This window comes from Epinephelus lanceolatus, chromosome 18 (genome assembly GCF_041903045.1).
Source record: "Epinephelus lanceolatus isolate andai-2023 chromosome 18, ASM4190304v1, whole genome shotgun sequence".
NCBI classification, from domain to species: Eukaryota; Metazoa; Chordata; class Actinopteri; order Perciformes; family Serranidae; genus Epinephelus; species Epinephelus lanceolatus.
The window spans coordinates 12,868,441-12,887,792 of NC_135751.1; the positions used below are offsets into that span (position 1 = coordinate 12,868,441).

Here is a 19,352-nt window from a genome sequence, read left to right on the forward strand (position 1 = left end):
TGTGTTTGATTTGGAGAGGAAGGACCTCTGCAAACAATTCGGCTCATGATAAAAACCTCCTGAACATCTGGATCAGAAATGAGGTGAGCACACATTATCACACTGGGCAAGCAGGCCGCAGCATCGGAGAAACACTGATTTATAACGTGAAACTGCTTTATTCAGTATCTTTACTGGTATTAATCACCTGGTCTTTTTGTTTTGGAGAGGAAGAGAGCTCTGTGGATAATGCAGCTCCCGGTACAAACCTCCTGAACAAAGAACACTGAAGGAATTCTAACCAGGAGAAGTTTCAGCTGGTTGCAATTTGCAATCCTCACCACTAGATGCACTAAATTCCCCTGAATCTTACACACTGTTCCTTTAAATGATTAATAGTTTATCAAAATAGTTTAAAAGATTAATCCATGTCAGATGAAGCTGCTTCAGATCCATTTTCAACACTAAATGGCTGAACAGTTTACATGATTCTCACGCACTCGTGCACCCACAGTCACTAATTGTTGTTTTGTCATGTCGTATGTCTCTTTATGTATGTATGTAGCCTTATTTTACATGTCCTTACATGTATCTTGTATGGTTTCACAATAAAAAAAAAAGGAAAAAAAAATACATGATTCTTTTTTAAAGGAAGAATCCCAAACAGTATAAATCTGACCATTATTGTGACTGTCTCTTGGTGATTTTAGGAACATTTAAAATGAATTAGTGAATTTAGTGGAAGGAATGATTAATGAATAAAGAACATAGTTAAATGGCCACAAAGAAATAATCAAGACAACATAAATGAGTGTAAATACAAACAACGGGACACAAATTAACTCATTAATGAATTCCCAGAGGTGTCTTAAAAACGTCAAATCTGAACACATCAGCTCTCACTCTCGTTCTAGTTTATAAATGCCAGGGAGTGAGACTTTGCATTTATTTTCTAATCAATTCAAAGTCAAATTGCATTCTGCCTGCGAGGTGTGTTGTCAGGACACATAAGCTTTTAGATGGAGGCTGAACGCTGCGTAAGCATTCTTGCAAATTTTGAATTTAGCCACCAAAGCTAATTTCCTTTGTTTATGCACGTTGTTTCACACATTTTAACGCACTCGGCAGCCACTCCCAGTGTTTTCTTTTCCTATGATGTTTGATGCCAGGTTGATAAGGAGGGGTGAGAGTTGGGGTTGAGGGGCAACGAGCCTCCTGGTCAGGACGAGGACGATGCAAGGGCTTGGTATTGAGGAAGAGGAGGAGGAGGCGTGGAGGGGATTAATAAGCGTTTGTAGTATTAAATCAATGTGCCTGGGAGCTGAGGCACCTGATTAGCATGACCCTGTCCTGCACATCAGCACATTCTGGGCTGGGGGAGGCTGATTAAGAGCCAATGCTAATTTCCTCTCAACCCTGTCAATGAAAAAGAGAGGGAGAGAAGTCAGAAAGACAGAGGAGTGCAGAGCGATGCCTTTGTAAAGAGGATGTTTATTCACATGTACAGTACATGTGTGTAGTGTCACTATTTGTGCACATGTGCTTTTACTTAGTTAGGTTTATGTATTTCATGAATGTGTGCTAAATATTGAAAGATGAGGTACAAGTATAGTTTTGCAAAAAATGGTCCATATGACCTTGGATTTTTGTTTCATTCTACCAGCGAGCACAAAGAACACAAATCTACAGATCCTGAGAGGTGACTCATGAAAAGAAATATATTCAGGACCACAAATTCAAGTAGACAATTTAATAATTTGTGCTCTCAGTTTAACACAACTTATCACCTTCATCCGTTAGTCTTGTCTTGCAGTTACCCTTCACACTCTCACTAAGGATCATTCTGACTTCATACAGTTTTATTTTTAATTTTGGAGATGTGTGATGATACTGCAGATGTCATTCATATCATTATAACTCAGCGCTTCATAAACCCACTCTCAGTCACTGTTTAGCTTGGACCCACATTTATTTCGGCACTGGTGAATATAAAGCAAGACAATCAGGCTCCACAGCTAGCTCCTATTTACAGCTCAACATGCACTGAAACAAAGTGAAACAAAACATGTAAGGCTTACTGTGAATCAAATAGCCACACCACCTGGATTAGCTAACTGACGGCTAACAAGCTAATAAAGTTACCCACACAGCAACCTGCACAGCTACTTGCTCCAAATACATCTCCAACCATCCGACATCATCACAGAACATTAATTAGTGTTTTCGTGAGCTTTTATGGCACATTTATGGCAAATAAAAGTCACTTTTAACCATAAAAAGTATAGTATTTTTGGCAGAGCTTAGCCAAAGTCAACCTGCCATGAGTCCACAGACAGCAGACTGTAACAGAGCACGGCGGGGAACAGTGAAGTCTGCAGGGTCTTGTCAGTGTGGCATTCAAGTACATACACACAAAAAAATAAATCTCTGTGGTTACTATTACATCACAACAAACAAAATAAGACAGAAAATAACATAATAATGACATAGGTTAATAATAGATTAAAACCAGTGCACCTTCCATAATGACAGAAAGACAGCTTGTAATGGTAAGTGGGATCACCAACTAATTAACACCGTTACAATGGCATAGAACAGTGTTTTCTCGGCTGACAATCAACAATCCAATGAGTGCCGAGGGGGACTGAGAATTACCTAATCAGCGCCACAGGCAGGGCTAATGTTGTCGTCGAGCATTGTCAAGCGGTGCACCAGAACCACTGAAGAGTGATTGCAACAATGATGAGTGCTATAGACATAGGCTGATACAGGCTGTTCTAACTTGACATGTCTTCTCAAGGACTTAAAATGATGTTAGACTCTGGCGGATATGTTGGTGTGCAATGATTGGCTCATTAAAATTAGATCCTCGTTCCCCAGTTAGAGTGGATGCAATGTCAGACCAGCCCGTTCTCATTCTGAAGTCGTGGAATACTGCTGCTCTGTCAGTGATTTCAGCGTCAGACACCTGACGCCATAAGTCACCATTGACGGCGGTATGATACCGCGCTGGGCGACAAAAGTTTGTAACGCGGCCGGACATAACCTGTCGCGTTGTTATGATACCCTGCTGTCAACGTCAGGTTGAAACACTGCTAGTAACAGAGTAATATAAGGAGCTGGAATTCTCTGTAAGACGGGTGGGAAGGGAGGTGGCTGGGTTCAACAAACCCCGCACTGTCACCCAGTAGGTCAGTGTTTGCTTCCTGTATGAATGTAGAGCCAAGCCAAGATGTTTCTTTCTAAACCTATTGTTGACATCCTGGCGTTGTAAGCAGTATCCTGGAATGTCAACAGCAGACGCAGGAGGATACATAGTGCATAATATGTAGACATGAAAGGCCACTGACAAAGCAGCTATATGTGACGAGCTTAGGATGAGGATGTGTAACTTTTTACAACACCACTGAATTAAATGGGACTGTGTGCTTTTCTTGACACTGATTAACAAAAAAAAAAAACAACTTAAATGTCAAAGTGAAAATAGCTCTCTACAAAGTGATCTGAATTAATCACAAAATACAATAAACAAAACACTTTCACGTTTAATTTAACACATCTAAATCATCACAGGTGTAGCCAATTGATTTAGAAGTCATATAATAAGTTTTATGTGTACAGTGAAAGAATGATAGGTACATTAACTCAAGTACTGCACTTAAGTACAATTTAGGCATACATACATACTATTCCACTACATATCAGTGGGAAATGTTGTACTTTTTACTACACTACAATTACCATATTTTTACTATCGTATTTTTACTTTTGGTACTTAAGTGCTTTTATTCAAGGTTTGAATCTGGGACCTTTACTTAAAACAGAGTATTTCTACCTTTATTTAAGTAAAGGATGTGTTTGTCTCATGGTGTTCTGGGAAATTAAAGCAGTGAAACAGCACGTGTCTCGGTTTTAGTGCCAAAATCTGGATATTTGGATTATTTACAATCTGTTACTCAGGTTCATCATGAGTGATGCCACAGTGGCAATGAGGAGGACTAGCTGCTGCAGAAACCCAGCCATGGGGCCTGCATGGGTGTTGAGTCTCATTAAGTTGTTTGTCAGCCAGCGCTGAAGAGTGCCAACGCTCGGACACCAGCCCGAGCTGCAGCCGTGCCAATCAATACAGTACACACAGTATCCGCTCACCCTGTGTCTCTGGGAGCAGGTTGGCACGCAGGCTGGCAGGACGACAGGGCCGGGGCGGGACTAACGGGCCTCCATCACTCATTACTACAGCACCTCCTGCCCCGGTGCAGCCACCAACAGGCCAGGCGCCTGTGCAGACTTGGAGAGGCTTACTCAGTGTTTGGAAAATACGCTTATTCACTTTCTTGTCAAGAGTTAGATGAGATAGCACTCTCACTCTCTGTTCAATATGAAGCTACCACCAGCAGCCTGCTAGCATAGCTTAGCATAAAGCCTGGAAACAGGGGGAACATCTGGCCTGGCTCAGTTTAATATTAACAAAATCCACCTATGAGCACCTCTAGAATCACTAATTAAACTAATTAAAACATTATATTGTTTGTTTAATCCATATGAAAACCAAAAGTTGTGTTTTCAGGCGGGGAAGTGAGGCTATCTTTTCCCGCTGTTTTCAGTCTTCATGCAAAGCTAAGCTAAGCTAACCAGCTGCTGTCTGCAGCTTTACATTTACTCCACAGACATGAAAATATCAGTCTTCTCATGTAAAGGACTATGCAGGAATTGTCAGCCACTGTTTCTATACACCTCATTCAAACTTGGCACCTCCTCCCTACAATGTTGCAATTGTTGTAATGAAAAGCCGATACTTTAGCAAGTTAACTAAGCTAACCGCCAGCACCTAGGCTTATTGGCTTTCAGGAAACAGGCCACCAATTACAGTGGCCAATGCGAAAATGCAAATGGACACATCTAGAGCCAGTGTTTGGTGTGTCCATTCTAGGCTACTGTAGAAACAACATAGTGTATTCTATAGGAGAGGACCCGCCCTACATGTAGATATAGCCTTAATAGCTCATTCTAAGGCATTAAAACTATTAGGCCTAGTCTTATTTTCAGGTGAATACACACCAATGAAACCATGGCTGTGAATATCATACGCCATTTCTGCCAATAGACGCCACTTAATCCTACACACTGGACCTTAAAGGGATTTTGTCCCCAGAATTGTAGGCAGAATACACAGCTTTTGAAGTTTATTTGAGCCATAACTTTAATGGAGTATTTAGAGTTTGACTTTCACTCTCCCATCCTCCTCCACTCTCCAAAATCTGGGTATCTCCTCGCCTCTTCTGAAATGTGTGTATGAAGGATCAGAGAAACCAAATAGTGACAATTTTCAGTGTTCTTGCTCAATAAAATCAAAGTAGATGAGATTTCCTCCATCTGGGGAAAAGTAAACGTGTGTGCCAATTCTCATTTCGGTTTACTGACAGGAACAACCAGTGATGGTGGTGGTAAATAGAAAAGTGCCAATCATCACGAGGCAAACAGTAGAAATATAAATCAGTTAGAGTTTGAGGAAAAGCTGTAATTTTGGTTTTTCTTTGCCTTTGAAGATTCAGCCTCATTTGAATTAAGCTATAGTGCAACTTCCTGGTATTTATACCATAAATGTGCCTCACTGAGGCTTCAGTCAAGATGCAAATATTGGTAAAGTACCTCACAAATTAAGATTTCTGCAAACACAGCATGTACAAATACATCCGAAACCATTAACTGTAAGATTATTTGATTGACAGAAACTGAATTGGCAACTATTTTGATAATTGTTAAACATTTCATGGTTCCAGCTTCATAAATGTGAAGTTTTGCTGTTTTTCCCTTTAATAATTGTAATAATTATAATGTATTAGTAATAATGTTGAGGTTTGGGCAATTGGTTGGACAAAACAAGCATTATGAAGGTGGCACTTTCGGCTCTTGTAACAACACTTCTCACTATAATTTTTACAAACCAAAAAATCAGTCAATTAACGGACAAAATAATCTGCAGATTAATCCACAATGAAAATAATCATCAATAGGTTAGAATTAGTTCCACCTCCACCAGCTACAATTAAGATGTAAAATCCTCTTCGTGAGTAATAATAACCTAATGATATTATCTATAATAGTATAATTTTTATATATAAAATATATATTCTCTATATATTCTCTGTACTGGCTAAACTACTTTTACTTTGAATACATTTTCCTTGGACTTTTTATTTATACTTTTACTTGTAACAGAGTATTTCCACAGTGTGTTTGTACTTTAAATTAAGTAAAGAGTCTGTATACTTCCTCCATTTCTGCAGACTAATGGGAGCAGTGGCAGATATATCCTCAAAATTCACAGTAATTATAGAAAAAAAAGTAAACGAAAGCAGACCTCTCATCTGTAGGTGACGAAAGCCAATTATTCCAGCTGTTGGTTCCAGATTTCCATCAGATGTCGCTGGGTAGCTTTAGCTAATGCTAACGTTAGACCTCTGTGAAATGGTTGAAAACTCTCTCTGGGTGACTTTTTAACATTTACAAACAAAAATCCTGAACAGGGTTTTAAAAAAGCATGTGGTGGCTGCACACATGGCGAAATGTTAAAAGACTTGGGCTAATGCTCTGCAGTCAGAAAAGAAGACGTGGAAATAAAGAGGCAGCGTTTGTGTGTTACAGGCTGGAGCGAGTTAGCTACAGTATTTGTGTCATAAATATGAGTATAACAGATAAAAATGTAATTATAATGTTGTATGGATACTTTCAATATTCTTGAACAAGCAGCGGTTCTTTTTATGCTTTAACACTTTCAAACTGTAGTTTTCACCATTACGTGAGAAAAAGATTTGAGAATGCAGAATTATCGATCGACTGGTAAACACAACCTAATGCAAATATTTGGCAGAAGTGGCTGCAATAGAATAAACTTCCCAAAACCAAACAAAGTGTCACAGCTGGTGTGAGTGGGACAAAGGGGACAATGTAGACAATGCAGGCAGACTGAGATTGTTAAGGGATATATTGTAAAAACTGGAGGTATATAAGCTAACACGTTAATGAGGCAGGCAATGGTTGAAACCAGAGAGACAGTCCAAAAGCCCAAGCTCAACAGAGGCTAGAAAGGGACTACGCGTGCTTTCAGATTTAGAGTTGCCTTGCTTTGGTCCAAATCAGGGATCAATTTTGTTACAGTTACATAATTGCCTAGAGTTGGTTCGTGTTCTCATGGCAGCATTTACAAGCGGACTAGATAATATGTTGCTGCTCTTGATTGGTCATTACTTTCATGTGGGAAAAATCCAGGAAGTAAACAAAACGTTGAAGAAGCGTACACTCGCAAGATAAATGTGACACTTTCTAATGTCACAATGGAGGGACAACTACACAGGTTGATTTCAGCGCTGGTCATCGTGTGCTATATTGCTTCGTTTCTCCTTTTAGACAAACCATACAGTTTGAAAATGACGCACGGCTCCAACTAGAAAGCAATGTTTTGATGCATTGGATGCACCAAATGTGCATATTAAGGCAGTACAAGAGGAGGCGCACATTAATAATTCTCCAGGACTGTAATGCTCGTGTTTGTTTAACCCAAACAATGCGTAACGTAACTGCAGTCGGTTCGGATCAAGATCGGAACATGTTCTCACGACACCAGAGTTTGTATGTAACCAGCCCGAGACCACCTCCTCAAGAAGGTCTTGTTCCGGCTGTTTTGGTGCACACCTGAGTGGGATTGCTGTGTTCACACCTGCCCAAACAAACCTCACTTAGGGGACAAACGAACTTGAGTTCGATTGAACTGAACCAAACAGAGCAGTACAGAGCACCCTAAGCAGCTTTGAACATCCGAGGCTGTCTAAATATCTGCATAGCTGATGAGGACAGTAGAAACAGGTGAGCAGGTGGGCAGGGAAGGTCAGGTGGCTGGAACAGGTGGAAAAAGTCAGCAGGCATCTGGTGGACAGGTAGGGGATGGTATTGAAGGAGAATATGGCTGGAGGGAGGCACAATGTGACTAAAAGAGCAGGATACAAAGCTGGTAATGTTAGCTAAAAACAGCCCTCTTCACTTTTAAAGTAATGCCAGATCACTACTACATACACTTTTATTGTATTTAGGGTTTTGGAAAAGTTAAATAAAAGCCAACACCCTCCAAACTCTTGAGAGACCACGTAGCACTCTCAATAGAGCCCCAGACTCTGTTTCAGTAGAGAAATGCACAACAGACCTTGTGTGTCCAGTTACAGTTTCCAAACTACGATCAGACAATCACAGCTCTGGAAAGGGGTTTAGCGAATGCCCAATAATTGACAATAGCTCCACATAGAAACTTAACCACCAGAAACCATGTTAAAACACAGTGAAATGTGTAAGGAGCCATGATTTGGTGTTCATCCCCAGAAACACTCCTTAACTGGGCATCACATGAATGTGGGTGTCGTGGGGGGGAAGAAACAGAAGATGCGCCACTCTTTGTGATCATGACCTCGACCCAAATCAAAACGGCGACCTCAGTGCTAATCACAGGGCTCCCTGGAGACATCCTTTCATGTGGGCCGAGGCGAGGGCTTCAGAAACACAAGACGCTGCGGAGGTCGCTGCTGTCATTAGCTATTAGCACCGAGGTCAAAGCTTTCATTTGGACGAGGTCGTTGTTTTCCAGCAGCCGGAGATTGACAGCGTTTTAACCACAGCACCACGGCTCCTTCCCAGGACTGTAGCCATCCCAGCAGCCCTAATATACTAAATAAAGTCACCCTGGCTGTGATCATCGTCAATCACCGGCCCTCCTCTATATGCTGTCAAGTTGTATCTCATGTACAGTTAATGAATATCACTAAAGTTGCACCATCAATAAAGTTTTGAGAGGCTTTTTTAAATCTTTTAGCCTGAGGCTGGCACAGTTATTGATATAAAACTAGCTCCACCTTGAGCTGCTACAACAGTAAAATACTGCGAACACACTGATGCTTCAGTATTAACAATCTAATAATGCCATATATAATAATATATCAGTCTCAGAGACCAATTTCTACTGAAAAAGTACATTTTGCTGCTAATATGTTTTACTTAAGGACTTATTTTATGGAATATTTTTACATTGTTGTATACTTTTTTAAGATCTACAGTAAATGATCTGAATACTTTTTTCCATCACTGGGTGACAGATATTGTTATATACTTTATATACATACTTATAACGATCAAACAAAATAATGAGAATTGTTAGTATTTATTTAAGGGAAAAGTGTGTAAAATTCAGCGGTGTCTAGCAGTGAGGATTGCAGATTGCACCCAGCTGAAACTTTTCCCAATTAGAATTCCCTCAGTGTTTAAGAAAAACAAATGGACATGGTGATTTAAACCAGGAAAAACACTGAATATGTTACAAATCAGTGTGCACTTATGCTGTTTGGCATGTCAGAGGTAGGGCGCTAGCCCAGCACCTACTGATGTGTGCTCACATTTTTTGTCTGATACAGACATTCAGGACGGTTTCACTATGTGCCGAATTATCTAAAGAGGCCTCTCCAAAACAAATTGACCTAGTAATTAAAACCGGTAAAAAGCAGTTTCATGTTACAAATCAGTGTATCTCCAACACTGTTTCGCATGTCAGAGACGGGCCAGTAGCCCAGCACCTGTCAATGTGTGCCCACCTTTTTTCTGTGATAACTTAAAATCCAGATGTCAGGAGGTTTTTTTTCCAGTCCAAAACAAACCCGCTGATGTAAACCAGTAAAAACATAAAATAAAACAGTTTGACATTAAAAAATTAGTGTTTTTCCAATGTACTCATAGTGTAGGGGCTTTTACGGTGGCCAGCACAAAAATGCTAAAACCTTCATGGCTCTATCCAAAGCCAGTGTTAGCTTTATACATTCTGGGCTATAGTAGAAATATGGCAGAGCAACATGGCAATCAATGTAGACAAGGACCTGCTCCCTATGTAGATATAAATGGCTTATTCTAAGGTAAAGAAACACAACAATTCTTATTTTCAGGTGATTATACACAAAAGACAAAAGAAAACATAGTAAGTAGTAGTAAATTTATTTATATAGCACTTCTCACAGAGAGGACTCACAAAGTGCTTCACAAGATAAAATACAAAAAATACAATAACAGAAACAATGCAAAATACACAAAAACAAATAAAAAGTAAAGTGCAGCGAAATACAGAGATGATACAATGGACAATTAATGGAACGCAAGCCTAAACAGATGTGTAAATAATAGTAAACATACTCACTATACTTTATTCCATATCTGCCCAATTCCACCTAAATCATACAGACTGAACCTTTAATTGGCATTATCGTTTATTTCAGCATACAAGTCATCATGAGCTGCTGTAAAAAGAAAAATTAACAACAACATCACAGTTCATTGCAGGTTTTTGTCTGATCAGTAAAAACCCTTCAATATGTCAGAGGTGGCCGACACTATCAGCCAATATGTTTAACAAAAGGTCAACATCCACTCGATATATCAGCAAATCAATATATTTGTCTCACCCTGTGCAGGACTGTTAAACACAGAGTATCATGGACCTGTTTCTGCACTAACCCATCCACAGCAGAGACTCGTCCCTGTCTATCTGTCAGTCTGTCAGTCTCTCTGCCTGCCTCCCCCCAGGGTGCTGCTGTGCTTAAACATCCCTCCAGGCAGGATCCAAAACTCTGACAGCCGATCCTTAAAAGATGGAAAGTGAAGATGTGAAACCTTCAGAATGTGTTGAGAAAGGATTTGATTTTAAATAGGTGGCCTCTCAGATAGAAGCAGCCTCACTGCCTCGGGGGCATAGTTATTGTCCCGTCTTCCTCCAACAATTCCCATAGTTGGCCCGGCAACAAGCAGCTCGGACACACAGCCATCTGAGCTTCACACGTACACTATGAGACACCCTCGGTATTATGCAGAGTGCACCCTGACAGGAAAAATCTGCTGCGTTTTCTTCTGAGATAGAACAAACCCGATCCTAGGGAAGGCACAGTGCATGCTGGGAGGTCACTGTGAAGGTCACTGCACTTCTCAGCGTGCTGCTAAAACATAGATGTTAATGCAGAGAATGCATAGGAGCGGAGAAGCACCGCAGGGCCAGCCGACCCTTGAGGCCGTGCAAATGAGTCGGATCCTCTCGCCCTGGAAAGTACCGACATCACAAGCCCCATCACTGCTTTCAAGATTTTCTCAGAAGCTTTCCGAACCTGAGGCACTCGTTCTGTAGAGACCAGCTGCCAAACACGGTTCTTATATCTCTGGATTTAATGTGGTTTGAAGAAGGGTTCAAATAATATCAGCAGATACTTTTATGATAATTCATATTATTATGCTAAATGTGGCAGCAGTCAGCATTTTCTGCTTTTTTTCCCACCTTTTAGTGAAAATTGTTCAGTGTCTCCACAGATGTGTATTCTTACTGGGAGGAAAAGTTTCTAAAACAGCTTTCAGACTTTAATGGGACACTTCACTGAAAGTCATGTCACTTTAACCCTATAGGGCAGGACAACTCAGCACCTCCATTTAGTACAAGGCATTAGACCTCTGTATACACAATTAATTCACAAAAAAAATGAATAAACATGCATTAAAAATAATACATTTATGCAGGATAGACTATTTCAGTTTTTTTGCGAGTTTGACAGCAAGAAGGAACGTTTTTTTCAACCTGGGTCTTGTTCTTATTATTGTGGCTGTTCTGATGAATGGATCAGAATAACTATCAACACACCACCTCTTTTGTAAAGTACAGGAAAATATAACCTCCGTAAAAGAATATTTTTAACGACTTTGGACATTTACCCTTATAATAGACGTTGGTCTATGTCGCTATGCAATTCCCCGCCAAAGCGCTTGGGGGCGTGGTGTTCTTTTATATACCTACCTAGGCTCTGTGACGTATATGGTCGTTGCTCATTCATTGTTTGTTTATCTTCCGGCTTTGCTCTAGTCACAGTGAAGATGGCGACCGAGAGAGAAACACTGTTGCTGGAGCTTGAAATGATCGACATTGAACAACAAATGCTCTTATTACAAATGTTACGACGACGACGACGAAGAGAGAGGTGACTGCACCGATGGTCTGTACGCCCGTTGAATGGCTCGAGGCGGTGTTGTGATACTGCAGCAGGAAGTGAAACCTTGCGAAATGCTGGAAATGATGTAGTTTGAAGGACCAATCATAGCTCTTGCGGTCTGCGTTGCCTCGACGCGTGGTTACAATTTTTTGGAGGTGCACGTCGCGTCTCTGCGTCGGTCGCAGAGGGACGCAAAGCCTCCACAAAGCCCTCTGCGTCAAAGGTGCACAGAAGTATAAACCTTGCTTTAGGCGGAAGCGCAACAATGTTGATCAGAGCCACAAATATTTAAACAAAGTAGGCTACTGTCAACCCACTTGCCACAAAATGTTCTCTGCAAACCATGAACACATTACATTTGTACTTTGTTATAACCTATTAAAATATTAGGTTCCTTTATGTTTAAACAGTGCTGTGCACAAAAGCCACGTGGTTATGGTTAGGAAAAGATCATGTTTTTGGCTTAAAATTCCCCGGTCTTAGTGGCACAATCCTGGCAAGAAACACAGTGATGTCTTAGTAGAAACAACAACTTTTTGTGACACTACCTCTGCTGGAAGAAAAGCAATGGGTTGCTACAGAAACACCCATGTTTGGGGGCTCAAAAGCCACAGGAAACACAGCGATGCATGGCTTTAAAAACAACCAGTGGTGTTGTTTGATGGTCTCAAACAGTGGTCTGCAGTTCGTCGGCTGTCTCACCTAGGTGTCAAGCTCAGCTTATATATTATGTAATTTTAAAACTGTCAAAATGTGCATGAAACAGACAAATGTAACATATTTGTGGTTTGCAGAAATGCACAATGCCAGCATTTCCTACTGTGTGAGGCTGTGTAACATTATTAAGGCTTAGCAACAGCTTTAGGAACTAAGACATACAGCTGTTAGTTTGGACCATAATGGACAAAATTAAACATGTTGCCAATGATATTTTTATGTCTGAATTAATGCCACAGTGAGATTAGAGTTAGTGAGTAAAACAATGTCCATGAATATCAGCTGCTTGGTGAAATAAAAAGGCAGAATCATGCATTAAAGCTGAACAGTTTAAATCCTTTTCTGTCTACATTTGCCTGCAGCAGAGTCTCTCTAAAGCTTCTTAAACTTTGGTGTCACCTTGAGATCCGGCACTATTAAACAGCCCCTCTGTCAACAATCAATAAATTTGGTCTGGCCCTCTATCCCTCTTATGTCTCTGCAAATGAAGCTGATGGATGAAAAAGAGCCCCGGTGCCCTCTCCCAGGTAATGTGCTGTGAACGGCCGTGTCAGTATCTTCAGGGTTAACAGGATAGAGGGATGGAGGCACAGACGGGGGGAGAATTTAGGAAGAGTGATGCATTTAGAGCGGGACACAGGAGCAGGGTCAACTCTCAGGACAACTTAATATTTAATCAATTTACCTCACTGGTAACCCTAAACCCCACAATCCCCTCTGGTCGCGCAAGGAGACAAGTGGGAGAGGGGGGAGAAACGGAGAAAGACGGGGGGGGGGGGGGGCGAGACGACACTTTATCTTTCAAATTGTCTTGTGCTTTGACTGAGTGCGAATTAAGTGAGAGAGAGAGCGATGGCAAGAGAAAGAAAAGATGAGATTTGCTGGGTGACAAAGACGGCGAGATGACTGTGTGCAGCAGACAGAGACAGAAAGATGGAGGATGGTGAATATCGGCATTAAAGTCTTTTTCATCACACAGATTGCAGCTCAGTCGCCGGGTTGTTTCAGTCAAGGTTAAAGAAAGTGATCATCACGGTGTTGAATGATGACATGATGAACACAGGCGGGACAGGAAGCAGAGACAGGAAGGTGTCAGGTCAAAAACATATTCATAGAAGCGCTCGCTAGTGGTGCAAAACGTTCTCCATCCTATTGTTACAAAACAGATAGCTTCAGTCTGCTGCTTTTTATCACGATTTTATACACAAAAATACAAAAATGTGAAGATAAAAAAGGTCATTTATAGATGTATAATTGAAATATTGAAATATAACAGAGGTATTGGACAGAATGATCATTCTACCGACCCTTACCAGTGTTTGGGGTAAGAATTTAACAGTTGTTGGCCAGGGAGGTGATTATAGTCAAATAAATGTATCTGTTTGGGTCCATTAAGGTGTTCATCAAATGTTATGGTGACCTGCCCGTTACAAAATGTAACGTTTTCTGTCAAATCCTCTGGTAATCATAAATTCTTTCAGTAAATTTCATGTTTATCTCCCCATTAGATTTTGGTATTTCTTATTTCTGCCTGATGGTGGCAGAAGCTGAAAGGTCACAGGGGTCATCAGAATCATTACTGTTCTGCCTCGAGGGGAACACAAACAACAATCTCAAATTTCATGGCAATCTGGTCGATTGTTGTTGAAATATCTACTTTACTAGGCCAACTGCTTCACATCTGTTTCCATTTCACATCTTACCCAAAGACAAATATTTAGTCTGTACTCCAAATGGGTGCATGTTTCATATTTATGACCATACAGTGCCTTCTCCAGGAGGATCTCTGTAGCCTTCACGTATGTCTGTTTTTCTAACCCTGTTGCCTTAATACTATAAATCCCTTTGAAACAGCATTTAGAGCAAGGGACGGTAAAATTTTCACAGAGTAACAAATGATCAAGAAGTCACATTAGAAGCCAGCCGTGGTCCAGTATGATGTGGAAACTTGAGAGTGGACTTTACAGTCAAGTAGGAGAGTGTTTTAAATGTCTTTAAACACATCTAATGGGGATTTTTTGAGCAGAAAATAACATAAAGACAGAGGCAGATGATACTAACCGGTGGTTTTCTGACTTCTTGACCAAAACTATGTCTCCACTTCATGTTCAGGTGAGGTTAGGGCTTTATGAAAAGGTAGCGACCACATGCCAGACCATAAGCAGCAGGCATCCTAGGGTGCCAAACAAAAAAATTAAACGTCAGACGAGAGTGAATCTGGCATTGGCTTTTATATACACATTTACTGGCACCTTTAAAGCATGAAGCTAGTGCTCCTTGAAGCATGACCAAACCAAAAATATTTTTTTGTGAAATAATTGTGTAAATAACATCTGTTTGTCTGGATGATGCAGCACAGCAGCACACAGAGCCACATCAGGCACTGTACTCGCTGTGGTTACTGTTGAGAACCCAGTGGAGGGTGAGCGATGGTCCAGCCAGCCGTAGCCACCGCTTGGCACTCTCCTCCACTGCAGCTGTTGACTGCTGCCTATCAGCCTGCGGGCTAAGGGTGGCTTCCCCACCGATCCAGGCCGAGCACCACAAAGCCCCAGGGTGTTGAGGGGGGCGTTAGAGGATAAGTTAATCCCTTTTAGAGAGAAGGGTGTAGGGGGGGAGGGGAGCGATGAATGGCAGCAGGTAGGCAGGCAGATGGGCCGCCAGGAGCACCACAGGGTCCCTGTGGAGGTGCAGGCGGCCGAGTTCAGCACAGAGCCACCCAGCCCGGCGTCAGCACTTTGGGGAGAAGCTGGGAAAGTGCTGAGGCGGCAGCCACGTGGGGAGATGAGGTGAAGTGGTGAAAATTTAACCAGCCTGATGAAAGTTTAAGTGTGCATGTTAAACAGGAGAGAGAGAGAGAGGGGGGAGGGATGAAGGGAGGGAGGATATGAAAGGATGGCTGCAGGTGATTGAAAAAGATGGACAGGTTTGGGAGACTTCCTCATTGTTTGACTGAAACAACTGTCTGCGGTTCAAACTCCAGTATGACTCTAATTTTACCTGACACCTGAGGGCGCAGCTCTTTTCTGACCCTGGCTTGACCTCAAAAGGAATATCATATCCCTCTTCCAGTTTTTGCTTCTAGATAATTAGCTGCAAGGACGCTGTTTTGCTTCAAGGACGCGGGCTGCATCCCTCTGCACTGCGGCCCGGCTGATATACATGCCAGAGCCCCTTAGCACTTCAGTTGACTGCCATTCACATGATGCTACATAAAGCAGCCAGTTAGCGCTGTGGTCTGCGGAGAAGTGTGCAGAGGGAGAGGGAGGAAGAGAGGGAGAGTCAAGCAGTGTGATTACATAAGGTTGGGTAACAGGCTCACTGTGGGGATACACACTCACTAGACAGTGTTGATGGAGTCTTTCACAGGCCTGATGGGGTGTTGATTAGGATGTGCTCACACACAAGGAGCAGATGCTGAAATGGATTCTAATGTGCTTTTTCTCTCTTTGTTTCTTTACACTCATCACTTCTTTCATCCTCATATTTGCCGCTGCCATTTCCTCTCTTTCTCCCCCCCCCCCCCCCCCCCCCCCCCCCCCCCCCACCCCCCGTTGGCTGTTCTCCTCAACACCAAAATCACATCCCATTCTCCCTTCTCTCTCTCCTTCCCCTTCTTTGTTTCTCCCCCTATCCTCCGCTGATATCCAGGTGCGGTGCGAGCCTCCAGCATCTTCCCCATCCTCAGTGTCATCCTGCTCTTCATGGGAGGCCTGTGTATAGCTGCCAGTGAGTTCTACAAGTCACGCCACAACATCATCCTCAGCGCAGGGATCTTCTTTGTGTCTGCAGGTGAGTAAGCGCCAACAACACAAGACAGGAGGGTTCAGCGTGCAAGCACCTCTTTCTACAAATATGTCTTTAAATAAGACCACTTTTTATTGAACTGACCACAGTCACTTACCTCTAGTGGTGGAATGTTGTAAGTACATTTACTCAAGTACTGCACTTAAGAGGTATTTGTACTTGGCTTGAGTATTTTCATTTTATGCTACTTTATACTTCTTCTCCACCACGTCAAAGGGAAATATTGTCGTTTTTACTCCACTACATTTATCTGCCAGCTTTAGTTTATTTGCAGATTCAGATAGGTTAATACAAAATATAAATCAACTAATACATTATGATGTATTATTATAGATTAAGCTACCCAGTAGTATATGAAGTAGTTTAAATGAACTCCATCTTACCAGCTTCAACATTAAAGTGATGAACATATTAATAAATCAATAATTATAACCTAGTAATTTAATATACCATTCTGAATTGGGTCATTTTTTTACTTCAAGTTGTAGATGCCACTAAATCCTACACACTGGACCTTCAAGAAAAAGATCTGAGTACTTCCTTCACCTCTGCAAAACTCCATGACACCTTCCTGTAGTGGCTTTACAGTAAAACTCTTTACTGGTTCACGAAGAGTAACATTAGCTTACAATATCAGCACCAGTATATATTGAGCAGCAAAGTCAGCTTACGTTACAGCCTGCAACTAGTTAGCTTAGCTTAGCACAAAGACTGGAAGCAGAGGAAACAGCTAGCCTGGCTAAGCCCAAAGGTAACAAGTTGAAACATGCAACTACTTGCAACGTAGCACTGTTGTGCAATACTCTAAAAACATGCCGGTTCACACCAATGCAACTGAGACGGTGTATCATCTCTATGCAACAGCTCTCTGTAGGCCTACCTTTGTTCTGTTTTTAGCTTTTCAGGCTTATTCTGTGGCTGAATCTAATTTGTAGCTTTTTAAAATATGAATGAGGATAGTGATAGTATAGACAGATACTGGCTACAGTTGGATTTTAGGTAGTGATGAAATGGCGGAAAACATAAAGAAAATGAGCATCAGATGGACTGTATTCATAATCAATACACCACAATAATAAAAGTAAACAGTGCCAAGTAGTTGGTCAATGAGAATGTGTGTGTGTGAGGGGGGCATGGGTTAGCGGGGAACTGCAAATATGCCATCTGCGGCCATTTTGACTTGACCAGCCGACTTCACTAAAAGCTGACTGGCGATTTGACCAGTGGAGTTGCAGGTGACACAGCCAGTTCACACCACTGCAATTGTTCTCTGCAGCGTTTTAAAATGGTTTCATCTCATCGTGAATCATTGGTCTGAACTGGGCTTAAAACTCACCAGTTAAAACGTCATTTATTGTTTGTTTAATCCAAACAATAAAGAAGTTTGGAGGTGTCGGTAGGCATATTTTGTTGTGTTTCGACAGAGCCAGGCTAGCTGGTTTCCCCATGGATGTATAAAGAGAACTGGATACAATGGCGAATGAAGCCAAAAATGTTCAACTGCTGCGCACTAGAGACTAGAGACCGGCTACTTCTGGTTTAGCACTCTGCTAATTTGAATGGGAATAAAATGATTTAATCATGCGACTCTTCTAGACTTTCCAAATGTTATCATACTGAATGGATCAAATCATGATGGTGAAACAACTCATTGTGCAGGGGTTGTAACAGTCCAAAAAATGTATCCATTGATTTACAGACAACTTTTTCACATTGTAAGTCAATGGGAAAAGTCTTTTTAGGCCTAAGTGCATCACATGACAGACTCCACAGTTGTAATTCCACAGTTTGGCCACTACAAAAATTGGCTTTAAAGCCCAGCGTACTTCCAGAGTTCCCCGCTTCCAGTCTTTGTGTTAAACTAACCAGCTGCTGGCTGTTAGCCTCATATTTACCTTGCAGACATAAGAGTGGTATGAATCCTCTCATCCAAACAAATGTCATTACGAGGGCTGCAACTAACTATTATTGTCATTGTCAATTAATCTCTTATATTCTGGATTAATGAATTTGTTGTTTGGTCTATTAAATGTCAGAAAATGTTAAAAAAAAGTCAATCTGTGTTTCCCAAAGCCCAAAATGTCACCACCAGATGACACCAGAAAATATTTGCATTTAAAAAGCTGGAATCAAAGATCACTTATTCAATCATCAAATTAATTGACAATAAATGTAATATTTGACAACTAAGCAATTAGTTGTCAAATATTACTCTAGTAATATATTAGCTCTAGTCAATAGCTTACTCACTCCGTTCTTGATTAACATTATGTCACAACATCATTTCAAAGGCCATGTATGCACCGGTCGTCTCTTGCGCTGCAGCTACAAGTCACTTTGTCTATTCTTCCTTCTCTTGTCCTCTTTTCTTTTCTCTTGATCCTGTTGCTGGGCTAAAAGCCACCCACTGGGACTCATCTCTAAAAATATGGTGTCCCTGACACACTTTCCCTACGATCCATCTTCCCAGACATACCATGTCAAACATTTCTCCATGTGTGACTTAACTAGCAAGTCAGAGTTTATATATAAATATGTGAATGCATGATGAGATGTGCAGTATGTTATACACTGTCCTAAATGATCTGCATCAAGAACTGAAGCCGCCTTGTTTCTCGCTGCAAGGGCAGAGATTAGAGGTCTCAGATCAGTCATGTTGGATGGAGAGTTGGACAGGAGTAGTACATTGTGTACAGTCATGAATCAGAACATACATGGTATAATACTGCTTATTAAGTAAAGCGTACACTAAGAATAACTCCGCCTATGAGCTCATCCTGACTGATACTTTGTGTCTTG

The 19,352-nt window shown here is 41.3% G+C and overlaps 1 protein-coding gene across 1 annotated transcript in view; it reads left to right on the plus strand.

The window, feature by feature from the left end:
* cacng2a (calcium channel, voltage-dependent, gamma subunit 2a) overlaps nucleotides 1-19,352 on the plus strand; it is an 89,564-nt gene that overhangs the window by 69,448 nt on the left and 764 nt on the right. Inside the window, exon 3 of the mRNA XM_033643937.2 lies at nucleotides 16,398-16,538. Within this exon, the coding sequence (XP_033499828.1) occupies nucleotides 16,398-16,538 (141 nt within the window). The remainder of the gene's footprint in view (nucleotides 1-16,397; nucleotides 16,539-19,352) is intronic.